This window comes from Haliotis rufescens, unplaced genomic scaffold, assembly GCF_023055435.1.
Source record: "Haliotis rufescens isolate VD_foot unplaced genomic scaffold, xgHalRufe1.0.p SCAF_39, whole genome shotgun sequence".
Lineage (NCBI taxonomy): Eukaryota > Metazoa > Mollusca > Gastropoda > Lepetellida > Haliotidae > Haliotis > Haliotis rufescens.
In genome coordinates this window covers 409,456-423,320 of record NW_025964101.1, presented here as the reverse complement: position 1 = coordinate 423,320, position 13,865 = coordinate 409,456, and the positions used below count along the sequence as shown (strand labels likewise).

General features: G+C 48.4%; 1 protein-coding gene across 3 annotated transcripts in view; it reads left to right on the top strand.

Moving 5' to 3' along the window:
* Nucleotides 1-592: 592 nt before the first annotated feature.
* Nucleotides 593-13,865, top strand: part of LOC124124158 — a 30,499-nt gene continuing 17,226 nt past the window's right edge. The window contains exons 1-8 of one of the 3 annotated variants that reach the window (XM_046487252.2): nt 628-714; nt 1,524-1,550; nt 8,470-8,856; nt 10,205-10,267; nt 11,370-11,423; nt 11,725-11,954; nt 12,920-13,009; nt 13,555-13,687. In XM_046487252.2, the coding sequence (XP_046343208.2) occupies nt 672-714; nt 1,524-1,550; nt 8,470-8,856; nt 10,205-10,267; nt 11,370-11,423; nt 11,725-11,954; nt 12,920-13,009; nt 13,555-13,687 (1,027 nt within the window). In that variant the 5' untranslated portion in view covers nt 628-671. Of the gene's footprint in view, nt 715-1,523; nt 1,551-8,469; nt 8,857-10,204; nt 10,268-11,369; nt 11,424-11,724; nt 11,955-12,919; nt 13,010-13,554; nt 13,688-13,865 lie in introns of all 3 variants that reach the window. The other 2 variants (XM_046487250.2, XM_046487251.2) reach the window with 2 other exon arrangements.

The following is a 13,865-nucleotide window of genomic DNA, read 5'->3' as shown; positions in this document are numbered from 1 at the left end:
CTGGTCCAATCTCGATTATTTACAGACCATATAGCTGGAGTATTGCACATGTGCACAGTTTTAATTCAGTGCTGAAATGTTATCAAAATGCCCCTCGTTCCAAACATTCAAGGCTGCAGGGTTATAAAATAATCACTCGTTCTACTTCAAGGCTGAGAGTTTATACAGTTGCTCTTCGCCTAAAGGAGGCACTTAGATGGACCGGGCGTCAGTTGACTTGGTTGAACATTTCTTTTCTATTTTTTGCAACTTTTTTGTTCCGGCATCCGGCGTGTCGACTGAACAATTTTCTTTTGATAAAAATATTTTATACATATTTTTGTTAAGTCCAAGTCAAACTGAGGACTTTTTAACTTACACTCACACTTCTAATTTCTCCCGTGTGTTTTAAGCCAGGGAGGATTTCATATATGCGTTGTTGACACATAAGTGTGTTGTTGGGACAATCATGTGACAGATGCACGAGCTACACGAACTATCACGTGCCACGTGTCCTACCCGGCCACCTTAACCCGGCGTCGATCTTCCTGTTGGTAGAGATGTGTAAAATATGGCAGTTCTTTGAACTAAACATGTACCCAATTTAAATCTTATCACATTTTCCTTGTCCGTTTTCCGTTCTTATCAGTTGAGCGTGGCACGCGTTGAGCCAGACATTAAACACGGTTGAGATGACACGGGCAGTAGGTGTTTTGTGGGTCCTCTTGATTGCAGGTAGGTTATATGGAAACTTAGGGAAAATTTGAGCATGTTGTATTTTTTTTGCATCAGCTAAACACCTCTACAAGTAGCTCAGTTTCAGTAATGTTGCGAAATAGTGCAGATGTCTGTGCGTTCTGTTTGACAAGATGTCAAGGATTAAAAGTCAGGCATGGATTGCTTTGTGCATTAATGTCGTTTTAAGCCGCAATCAGCAAATCCAGGTTAAACAGCTGGAACAGCGGTTAGTACTGCGTAAAACAATATAAGTTCTCGCGGTATGAGTCAGCCACAGGTGATGTCACGATCGCTCCAAGGAACACAGAACTCTTGAACTGCTTACGTCATACGTAATACAGTCGCTCTTTGTGCACGCAACACAGGCCTTCTATGGTTGAAGTCAGGTGAAATTGGGTTTAACGTCGCGTCCAAGATTGTTGCACTTATATAGCTACCTGCATGCACGTGTGTGTGTGTGTGGCTGCTTGTACTAGACCGGACTGATGCCGATTTATAGTGCTAGCCCACTTAGATACCATGCCGCAGTTTAACATGAATACCCCACTCAGACGCAGTATACTGACTCCGAGCCGACCAGTCCTTGCTTAAACCCCTAAATGCCGAGCGCCAGACAGGGTAACAACAAGTACCATCTTTTAACGTCTTTTGGTATGACGCGGCCGGGTTCGAACCCCGGACCTTCCGCTCTCCGGGCGGACGCTCTACCACTAGACCATGGAGGCGGTCCTGCTATGGTTGAAGTGGGAATGAAACTATATTCGTGAAGACGGGCCAGGTGACATGTTACTCGTTGCTTGTTGTAGGAAAAGGGCTGCACGGGGCCATCACACGTGAGTTCCTGGTCATCGCGTGTGTGGCCTTCATGTGTGTGTTCTCCCCGTGTGCGTTCTACGTGTGTGGCCTTCATGTGTGTGTTCTCCCTGTGTGCGTTCTACGTGTGTGGCCTTCATGTGTGTGTTCTCCCTGTGTGCGTTCTACGTGTCTGGCCTTCATGTGTGTGTTCTCCCTGTGTGCGTTCTACGTGTGTGGCCTTCATGTGTGTGTCCTCCCTGTGTGCATTCACGTGTGTGTCCTCCCTGTGTGCATTCTACGTGTTTGCCCTTCATGTGTGTGTTCTCCCTGTGTGCATTCTACGTGTGTGGCCTTCATGTGTGTGTTCTCCCTGAGTGCATTCTACGTGTGTGGCCTTCGTGTGTGTGTCCTCCCTGTGTGCGTTCTACGTGTGTGGCCTTCATGTGTGTGTTCTCCCTGTGTGCGTTCTACGTGTGTGGCCTTCATGTGTGTGTTCTCCCTGTGTGCATTCTACGTCTGTGGCCTTCATGTGTGTGTCCTCCCTGTGTGCATTCTACGTGTGTGACCTTCATGTGTGTGTTCCCCCTGTGTGCATTCTACGTGTGTGGCCTTCATGTGTGTGTTCTCTCTGTGTGCATTCTACGTGTGTGGCCTTCGTGTGTGTTCTCCTTGTGTGCGTTCTACGTGTGTGGCCTTCATGTGTGTGTTCTCCCTGTGTGCGTTCTACGTGTGTGTCCTCCATGTGTGCGTTCTACGTGTGTGGCCTTCATGTGTGTGTTCACCTTGTGTGCGTTCTACGTGTGTGTCCTCCCTGTGTGCGTTCTACGTGTCTGGCCTTCATGTGTGTGTTCTCCCTGTGTGCGTTCTACGTGTGTGGCCTTCATGTGTGTGTTCTCCCTGTGTGCGTTCTACGTGTGTGGCCTTCATGTGTGTGTTCTCCCTGTGTAGCCTTCATGTGTGTGTTCTCCCTGTGTGCGTTCTACGTGTGTGGCCTTCATGTGTGTGTTCTCTCTGTGTGCGTTCTTCTTGTGTGGCCTTCATGTGTGTGTTCTCCTTGTGTGCGTTCTACGTGTGTGGCCTTCATGTGTGTGTTCTCCCTGTGTGCGTTCTACGTGTGTGGCCTTCATGTGTGTGTTCTCCCTGTGTGCGTTCTACGTGTGTGGCCTTCATGTGTGTGTCCTCCCTGTGTGCATTCACGTGTGTGTCCTCCCTGTGTGCATTCTACGTGTTTGCCCTTCATGTGTGTGTTCTCCCTGTGTGCATTCTACGTGTGTGGCCTTCATGTGTGTGTTCTCCCTGAGTGCATTCTACGTGTGTGGCCTTCGTGTGTGTGTCCTCCCTGTGTGCGTTCTACGTGTGTGGCCTTCATGTGTGTGTTCTCCCTGTGTGCGTTCTACGTGTGTGGCCTTCATGTGTGTGTTCTCCCTGTGTGCATTCTACGTGTGTGGCCTTCATGTGTGTGTCCTCCCTGTGTGCGTTCTACGTGTGTGACCTTCATGTGTGTGTTCCCCCTGTGTGCGTTCTACGTGTGTGGCCTTCATGTGTGTGTTCTCTCTGTGTGCATTCTACGTGTGTGGCCTTCGTGTGTGTTCTCCTTGTGTGCGTTCTACGTGTGTGGCCTTCATGTTTGTGTTCTCCCTGTGTGCGTTCTACGTGTGTGTCCTCCATGTGTGCGTTCTACGTGTGTGGCCTTCATGTGTGTGTTCTCCTTGTGTGCATTCTACGTGTGTGTCCTCCCTGTGTGCGTTCTACGTGTGTGGCATTCATGTGTGTGTTCTCCCTGTGTGCGTTCTACGTGTGTGTCCTCCCTGTGTGCGTTCTACGTGTGTGGCCTTCATGTGTGTGTTCTCCCTGTGTGCGTTCTACGTGTGTGTCCTCCCTGTGTGCGTTCTACGTGTGTGGCCTTCATGTGTGTGTTCTCCCTGTGTGCATTCTACGTGTGTGTCCTCCCTGTGTGCGTTCTACGTGTGTGGCCTTCATGTGTGTGTTCTCCCTGTGTGCGTTCTACGTGTGTGTCCTCCCTGTGTGCGTTCTACGTGTGTGGCCTTCATGTGTGTGTTCTCCTTGTATGCGTTCTACGTGTGTGGCCTTCATGTGTGTGTTCTCCCTGTGTGCATTCTACGTGTGTGTCCTCCCTGTGTGCGTTCTACGTGTGTGGCCTTCATGTGTGTGCTCTCCCTCTGTGCATTCTACGTGTGTGTCCTCCCTGTGTGCGTTCTACGTGTGTGGCCTTCATGTGTGTGTCCTCCCTGTGTGCGTTCTACGTGTGTGGCCTTCATGTGTGTGTCCTCCCTGTGTGCGTTCTACATGTGTGGCCTTCATATGTGTGTTCTCCCTGTGTGCGTTCTACGTGTGTGGCCTTCATGTGTGTGTTCTCCCTGTGTGCGTTCTACGTGTGTGGCCTTCATGTGTGTGTCCTCCCTGGGTGCGTTCTACGTGTGTGGCCTTCATGTGTGTGTTCTCCCTGTGTGCGTTCTACGTGTGTGGCCTTCATGTGTGTGTTCTCCCTGTGTGCGTTCTACGTGTGTGGCCTTCATGTGTGTGTCCTCCCTGTGTGCGTTCTACGTGTGTGGCCTTCATGTGTGTGTTCTACGTGTGTGGCCTTCATGTGTGTTTCCTCCCTGTGTGCGTTCTATGTGTGTGACCTTATATGTGTGTTCTCCCAGTGTGCGTTCTACGTGTGTGTCCTCCCTGTGTGCGTTCTACGTGTGTGGCCTTCATGTGTGTGTTCTCCTTGTGTGCATTCTACGTGTGTGTCCTCCCTGTGTGCGTTCTACGTGTGTGGCCTTCATGTGTGTGTTCTCCCTGTGTGCGTTCTACGTGTGTGTCCTCCCTGTGTGCGTTCTACGTGTGTGGCCTTCATGTGTGTGTTCTCCCTGTGTGCATTCTACGTGTGTGTCCTCCCTGTGTGCGTTCTTTGTGTGTGGCCTTCATGTGTGTGTTCTCCCTGTGTGCATTCTACGTGTGTGTCCTCCCTGTGTGCGATCTACGTGTGTGTCCTCCCTGTGTGCGTTCTACGTGTGTGGCCTTCATGTGTGTGTTCTCCCTGTGTGCGTTCTACGTGTGTGGCCTTCATGTGTGTGTCCTCTCCCTGTGTGCGTTCTACATGTGTGGCCTTCATGTGTGTGTTCTCCCTGTGTGCGTTCTACGTGTGTGGCCTTCATGTGTGTGTTCTCCCTGTGTGCGTTCTACGTGTGTGGCCTTCATGTGTGTGTTCTCTCTGTGTGCGTTCTACGTGTGTGGCCTTCATGTGTGTGTCCTCCCTGTGTGCATTCTACGTGTGTGGCCTTCATGTGTGTGTTCTACGTGTGTGGCCTTCATGTGTGTGTCCTCCCTGTGTGCGTTCTATGTGTGTGACCTTATATGTGTGTTCTCCCTGCGTGCGTTCTACGTGTGTGGCCTTCATGTGTGTGTTCTCCCAGTGTGCGTTCTACGTGTGTGGCCTTCATGTGTGTGTCCTCCCTGTGTGCGTTGTACGTGTGTGACCTTATATGTGTGTTCTCCCTGTGTGCGTTCTACGTGTGTGTCCTTCATGTGTGTGTCCTCCCTGTGTGCGTTCTACGTGTGTGGCCTTCATGTGTGTGTTCTCCCTGTGTGCGTTCTACGTGTGTGGCCTTCATGTGTGCATTCTCCCTGTGTGCGTTCTACGTGTGTGGCCTTCATGTGTGTGTTCTCCTTGTATGCGTTCTACGTGTGTGGCCTTCATGTGTGTGTTCTACGTGTGTGGCCTTCATGTGTGTGTCCTCCCTGTGTGCGTTCTTTGTGTGTGACCTTATATGTGTGTTCTCCCTGTGTGCGTTCTATGTGTGTGGCCTTCATGTGTGTGTTCTCCCAGTGTGCGTTCTACGTGTGTGTCCTCCCTTTGTGCGTTCTACGTGTGTGGCCTTCATGTGTGTGTTCTCCTTGTGTGCATTCTACGTGTGTGTCCTCCCTGTGTGCGTTCTACGTGTGTGGCCTTCATGTGTGTGTTCTCCCTGTGTGCGTTCTACGTGTGTGTCCTCCCTGTGTGCGTTCTACGTGTGTGGCCCTCATGTGTGTGTTCTCCCTGTGTGCATTCTACGTGTGTGGCCTCCCTGTGTGCATTCTACGTGTGTGGCCTTCATGTGTGTGTTCTCCCTGTGTGCATTCTACGTGTGTGTCCTCCCTGTGTGCGTTCTACGTGTGTGGCCTTCATGTGTGTGTTCTCCCAGTGTGCGTTCTACGTGTGTGGCCTTCATGTGTGTGTCCTCCCTGTGTGCGTTCTACGTGTGTGACCTTATATGTGTGTTCTCCCTGTGTGCGTTCTACGTGTGTGTCCTTCATGTGTGTGTCCTCCCTGTGTGCGTTCTACGTGTGTCGCCTTCATGTGTGTGTTCTCCCTGTGTGCGTTCTACGTGTGTGGCCTTCATGTGTGCATTCTCCCTGTGTGCGTTCTACGTGTGTGGCCTTCATGTGTGTGTTCTCCTTGTATGCGTTCTACGTGTGTGGCCTTCATGTGTGTGTTCTACGTGTGTGGCCTTCATGTGTGTGTCCTCCCTGTGTGCGTTCTTTGTGTGTGACCTTATATGTGTGTTCTCCCTGTGTGCGTTCTACGTGTGTGGCCTTCATGTGTGTGTTCTCCCAGTGTGCGTTCTACGTGTGTGTCCTCCCTTTGTGCGTTCTACGTGTGTGGCCTTCATGTGTGTGTTCTCCTTGTGTGCATTCTACGTGTGTGTCCTCCCTGTGTGCGTTCTACGTGTGTGGCCTTCATGTGTGTGTTCTCCCTGTGTGCGTTCTACGTGTGTGTCCTCCCTGTGTGCGTTCTACGTGTGTGGCCCTCATGTGTGTGTTCTCCCTGTGTGCATTCTATGTGTGTGTCCTCCCTGTGTGCATTCTACGTGTGTGGCCTTCATGTGTGTGTTCTCCCTGTGTGCATTCTACGTGTGTGTCCTCCCTGTGTGCGTTCTACGTGTGTGGCCTTCATGTGTGTTTTCTCCCAGTGTGCGTTCTACGTGTGTGGCCTTCATGTGTGTGTCCTCCCTGTGTGCGTTCTACGTGTGTGACCTTATATGTGTGTTCTCCCTGTGTGCGTTCTACGTGTGTGTCCTTCATGTGTGTGTCCTCCCTGTGTGCGTTCTACGTGTGTGGCCTTCATGTGTGTGTTCTCCCTGTGTGCGTTCTACGTGTGTGTCCTCCCTGTGTGCGTTCTACGTGTGTGGCCTTCAGGTGTGTGTTCTCCCTGTGTGCATTCTACGTGTGTGTCCTCCCTGTGTGCATTCTACGTGTGTGGCCTTCATGTGTGTGTTCTCCTTGTGTGCATTCTACGTGTGTGTCCTCCCTGTGTGCGTTCTACGTGTGTGGCCTTCATGTGTGTGTTCTCCCAGTGTGCGTTCTACGTGTGTGGCCTTCATGTGTGTGTCCTCCCTGTGTGCGTTCTACGTGTGTGACCTTATATGTGTGTTCTCCCTGTGTGCGTTCTACGTGTGTTTCCTTCATGTGTGTGTCCTCCCTGTGTGCGTTCTACGTGTGTGGCCTTCATGTGTGTGTTCTCCCTGTGTGCGTTCTACGTGTGTGTCCTCCCTGTGTGCGTTCTACGTGTGTGGCCTTCATGTGTGCATTCTCCCTGTGTGCGTTCTACGTGTGTGTTCTCCCTGTGTGCGTTCTACGTGTGTGACCTTATATGTGTGTTCTCCCTGTGTGCGTTCTACGTGTGTGTCCTTCATGTGTGTGTCCTCCCTGTGTGCGTTCTACGTGTGTGGCCTTCATGTGTGTGTTCTCCCTGTGTGCGTTCTACGTGTGTGGCCTTCATGTGTGCATTCTCCCTGTGTGCGTTCTACGTAAGTGGCCTTCATGTGTGTGTCCTCCCTGTGTGCGTTCTACGTGTGTGGCCTTCATGTGTGTGTTCTCCCTGTGTGCGTTCTACGTGTGTGGCCTTCATGTGTGCATTCTCCCTGTGTGCGTTCTACGTGTGTGGCCTTCATGTGTGTGTTCTCCCTGTGTGCGTTCTACGTGTTTGGCCTTCATGTGTGTGTTCTCCCTGTGTGCGTTCTACGTGTGTGGCCTTCATGTGTGTGTTCTACCTATGTGCGTTCTACGTGTGTGGCCCTCATGTGTGTGTTCTCCCTGTGTGCGTTCTACGTGTGTGGCCTTCATGTGTGTGTTCTCCCTGTGTGCGTTCTACGTGTGTGAGTCGTGCGTGTGTGTGTTCTACATATATGATCCACAACCCGGTCGTGTGAGTCCAATGTCTTGTCAGTTTATGTTTCATCTGGACCTTTTGAAACTCTTATTATTCTTACACCAGACACTCTGCGTTCACCTTAAGGTTCACTTTAGCGGCCTGGTGTTTGAGAAAAGAGAACAAATATAACAGATTTAAGATATTTTAAGACACATCTAATCTGGGACATCGCGGTTATATCGTGTCATCGTGCCCCGGGGGCATCAAGTTGCCGGAATCAAGCAGGACTATAGCCGACTGCGGCGTAAAACAACATCTACTCGAAGGACGGAAGAAACAGGATTCACTCACTCACTTCACTCTCAGTATTGCCACGTTTTCAGCAACAATACGTTCTTACCAACCTTACCGATTTACAGTCATGTGTGTGAAGGTCGAATGTGGTTGTGTGTGTGTGTGTGTGTGTGTGCGCGCGTGCGCGCGCGTGTGTATGTGCGTGTGCGTGTGGTGTTAAATAATAGACAAACATTGCTTGGACACTTCCTTTCTAGATGACACTCTATATCTCAGCAAAGTAATTTAAGTTATTAATACTAATTTTCCTAATTCAATTCCAATGGTAAAACATATTTACAACTAACAAATAATAATTCTTGCCCCATATCGTTTTCCTGGATTAAACTATAACCACTCATTCACCTTTCCTGGATATGGAATTTAATCAATGCAACAAGGGGTCTTAGGAACAAGATTGCCAATTTGAAAAAGGTATATAATTTTAGAAAATAACAGAACAAACATGTATGTGCTTCTTCCAGGGTCAAGCGCAAACGACGCCCCCGACCCTTGCCTTTCCTACATGTCGTTGGATGGAAGTAGCAGGGAGAAGGGTGTGGTCACCAACCCGTCCCAGTCATCACTGTGTGACAAGTCGCTGATCCCAGGCTGGTACAGGTTCACCGGTGCCGAGATCGCCATGGCCAAGGTCGACAAGTTCCACTGCGGGGCCGAGTCAACAGTCTGGATGGATGACAAAATCCCGCCAGTCGGGCCTTCCGTCGACCGGAAGTTCTGCTTCAACCATCTTGGTCTCTCGCCAACAGGATGCCTGTGGTCGGAACAAGTCCCTGTGAAGAACTGCGGAACTTACCTGGTGTATCAGTTCCCCCTCAAGACCATCATGTGCCCCATGGTTGTCTGTAGCGGTAATTTACGAACCTCCCTTGAGGAATCTGGGTTAGAATAGTTCCGTGAAGATCTTGGGTAGAATAGGTCTTCAGCAACCGATGCCTGCCGTAAAAGGCGACTATGCTTGTCGTAAGAGGCGACTAACGGGATCGACTGGTCAGGCTCGCTGAATCGATGCTCATGATGTCAATCACTGGATTGTCTGGGCCAGGCTCGATTATTTACAGACCGCCGTCATATAGCTGGAATATTGCTGAGTGCGGCGTTTAACAACAAATAAACAAACAAACAAACGTAAGAGGCGACCTAATGAATCGGGTGGTTAGGCTCAATGGCTTGGTCGATTGCTTGTCATCATACTCGACGGCGAGGATCGATGCTCACAATATCGACCATTGGATTGTCTGATCGAGACTCGATTATTTACGGGCCGCCGTCATACAGCGTTAAACATCAAACATTTATTTTTTTCAAAACTACACCGTCTACGTTTCCCGTGGTATCATGATTTTCGTAATAAAATAGCTGATCAAAGTTGTAAAACACATAAAAAGAAAGGAAAAGTTAAATGCATTGCATGTTCCGTTACTCTGGAAATATAATTGTAGATAATAGTGTGTCATTAATATATAAAAAGCCTCGAATTTGAATTCTGACATGGCTGTGCACAATGTAAATTAATAATTCTGGCATGATCCTAATCACACCATTATGTCAGGTGGGCTGAAGCATCAGCTATTTCAATGTAGTTGGTTTGTCCCATGCATACACTATCAATATACAGTACAACCTTGTTATAATGCCACCTCTTGTACATTAGAAGATATGGCATTGAAACCAGGTTGGCATTAAAACCAGGTAGGTGAAACATACATTCAATTGACACATTATAGAAAAGTTATGAGAGCAAAAACACATCCATCTTGTATGTAGGGTTATAGCTGGTATTCAGCAACCCATGCCTGTCGTAAGAGACGACTAACGGGATCGGGTGGTCAGGCTGGCTGACCTGGTTGGTGCATGTCATCGTCTCCCAGTTGCGCTGTTCGATGCTCATGATGTCAGTCACTGGATTGTGTGGTCCAGACTCGATTATTCAAAAGCCTCGAATATAGCCGAGTGCGGGGTTAAACAACAAACAAACAAACAACCAACCCTGTTTTTACTAAGGGATACAACTCTGTCTTACATAGACCACTGGACAACCCATGCTCCCTGTGTCCTTGAGGGTTAGAGTGCGAATCTGGGATTCGAACTCATGATTAGTTGATGCTGGCTCGGCTAAGGGACGCAACTCTGTATGACAGAAGACTGGGCCAACTGTGCTTCCCGTATCCTACAACGTTTAGGTGTTGTGTGTTCCAGATTCTTCCATCAAACCATGTCCAACATGGCAGGTGTCCCCGACTGGATTCACGCCATGCACAAGCAAGTATTCATTTAAGTTCTCATAAAATCTCGAGCGTTTGTTTCACGTAAATCAATCAAGTTTATTTCGTAATTCAGGCCACATATACAACCTTACAGATCTAACTTGTAGCTAACCAGATCTAACTTGTAGCTAACCAGATCTAACTTGTAGCTTACCAGATCTTACTTGTAGCTAACCAGATCTAACTTGTAGCTAACCAGATCTAATTTGTAGCTAACCAGATCTAACTTGTAGCTAACCAGATCTAATTTGTAGCTTACCAGATCTAACTTGTAGCTAACCAGATCTAACTTGTAGCTAACCAGATCTAACTTGTAGCTAACTTGTAGCTAACCAGATTTAACTTGTAGCTAACCATAACTAATTTGTAGCTTACCAGACCTAATTTGTAGCTAACCAGATCTAACTTGTAGCTAACCAGATCTAACTTGTAGCTTACCAGACCTAAAGTGAATTGAGGTCGTGTCATTTAGTGGTTTAGATCGTCTCTTTACATGCGAATGCACATCAGAAAGCACTGGACCACTGAAGCTGGATCTCTACAGTCATGCTTGTCCAACCAACGATGACAAATTTCAAACAATGATCACCGAATAATTGTCTTATCACATTAAATAAGAAAAACGTACAACTTTATGGATATCAACTTCTGTTTTCTTTGGATGTAGCGACGTTTCAATGAAGATTCTTACACCGTTATCAAGCTGGAGTGAGACCAACCAAGTGATGAGGGGGATACATGCATGATATGTTGTGAAGCCACCATATATATACCTTCTGTGGGCTACCACTAGGCTACCCCCTACCCCCTACCCCCCCCCCCCCCCCCCCCCCCCAACCCCCGCGCGGGATGAAGGTGGCAACATGGATACTCGGAGGCCCCAGTGTGTGCGTTGATGCCACTTGTCCAAGCTCAGATGTTGTCTGTTTTGTGCCAGTGTCTCAAAATACGCTGACGGCAAAAAGCGACGTCGCGCTATCTGCAAGTGGTCTCACCTTGACCTCGTTGTGACAGGCGTGAACCTTCATTTATTAGTTTCATCTATTAGAATTCTGGAAATGCTCAACCAATCTTGTATTTCCTGAATCTGATTACAGAAATACCCTGTCCGGCTGGCCAAGTGTCTCCGTCTGGGTTCGAACCCTGCAGAGGTAATGTATGGTCGTGCTGAAGACGGGGATAACACAGGGACAAATGTCTACATAATTAAGAAGTCCCGCGAATGTTTTTGAAATTCAATGAAGAAAATGTATTGCGTTTATAGCGGTGTATACGTTTAAAAACGGGTGCACACTGTGTAAATCCGCGTTTACGCCTGAGTCAATGTCTCCATCAGCTTTAAACGTAAATCACTGCTGGGGAATCTCACTAATTTCGATTAGCTCCAATCTGAATCTGATTATCCTACCTAGTAACATATATGTTCTGTTGTGACCTCCATATTTACTTCAGCCCCTTACCCGAAAGTCGCGGACAACGTGACCTTGTCCGGCCCTGAACTCTCCCAGGGCAGCGGGTACAGACAAGCGTGCAGCTTCACGTCACCTGACGTGTCCCCGGACGCTCTGTTCCACGTCACGTGGTCTATGGACGGACTCCCCGTGGGTAGCACGACGTTGACTGGGGATGAGAGAACGGCGTACTTTACCCTGAGTCAGTGGAAGGGACATATTAATCACAAGGTCAGCATGGAGACTGTTACGAAGAATGTCTTCCTTTCCGATCTTGTGATCTCTGTTAATGAACTATTTTAACATCCGGCCACCATCTACGACTTGGTCAAACTGACTCCGCTAATAAGTCGTATCCGCCGTAGCAGTTATAGGGTGACGGGTGTAATGTCACCGCGGACAACTGGTCAATAAAGACACACAAGCTCACGTCACAATATGGAAATGATTTGAACCATTTAACGTAGCACCACGTCATCCAGTCTACACATATCGGGACCGCCCCCGGAGAGCGTCTTCCCGGAGAGCGGTAGGTCGTGGGTTCGACCCCGGACGCGTCATACCAAAATACGTTAAACATGGTACTTGTTGTTACCCTGCCTGGCGCTCGGCATAAGGAGCTAAACAAGGACTGGTCGGCTTGGAGTCAGTATACTGTGTCTGAATGGGGTATTCATTTTAAACTGCGACATGGTATCTCAGTGGGCTAGCATTATAAAATCGGCATTAGTCCTGACTAGTACAAGCACGCACGTCGCTTTATAAGTGCGACCATGAACGCGACGTTGAACCCCATTTCACCTCACCTCACCTCACCTCACATATATCGGTCTGGGTATCTCGAAGCGAAGGTCTTACAACGTATCTCGTTACATATGCTACTCCGGCTATCGGTTTATCTTTTCAGGAGCTCATGCATGGCCGCTGTGCAGAGTTGCGTCCCTTAGTCGTGTCAGAAACCTACAATCTTGGATTCGAATCACAGACTAGAATATGATTCTAGGTTTGTCAGCACCGAATCAATACTCGTGGGTTTCACCGAAGTGGTAAACGTCTGAGACCTGCATCACTTCTGGCTTTCTTCCCACATTAAGCTGCCGCGCCGTGATTTGACAGATATAACAGTACACAGAGGTGGTAAAACCAAGACACTCACTCAACGTGTAACGTACATAATTCATGGCGTCCGCTTTCAGCTGACCTGTAGCGTACAGACCTCCTACACCAACTCTCAGAACAACACCAGCCCCGTCTACACCAGCAACAGCTACTACGGCGGCATCAAGGTATTTCTATACGTGCTCATTAGGGACCGAACATTTGCTGGGATTTTATCGAAAAAGATAATTTGTCCAATACAATTAAAAAATACGCACACAGACACAGCGAGATTATCAAATGGTTGGCCCCTTGACGCCTCGAGCTCCAACCGTCCATCATATCCTCAATCTTCGGGTTTATTTTGTGTGTTCTGAATGCAGTGGTATCTCGCCAACCCGAACATCTCATTCACGACAATATATCTTTGTTGACTCGATATCATGATCTACAAGTATAGACTTTATCTGGGGTCAACCTGTGGGTTATTTTGGACCAGAACATAAGCAGTATCGTGCGAGAGCGTTATTACATTTTGAGTACATAGAAACAGGCATTAACCACATTAAGTCTAGCATGTAGATTATTATATAATGTAAAGACTTCCACCATATACATTGTCCGAGAAGCCACACTCAGGCCTGAAAATGTACTAGAATATTGGTGAGAGCGGCGTTAATCAACATTTTCTCATCCTCATTTAGCCATTCAGACAACTTGCTTCTTATTCTAGGTCGAGCCTCAACCTTTGCACATTGTAGAAGGAACTGACACGAAGGTCGAGGTCATCTCCACCCTGCCCATTGAGTGTCACGTGTCGGGAACACAGACCCCCTGCGGCCTGAAGGTCCACGTCATCTCACCAAGTACGTCAGCTAAAGACGGGCTAGACTCACTTTCATTTAGGTCATTCAAGACCCCCATACTTTGTCTGCGAATGTAACCTTTACTGTTCAATCCAGTATTTACGACCACCTTAATTACACGGAATTAATGTCTGAATTAACACTGGTCACCGGTTTGTTTGTGGTTGTTTGTTTGTTG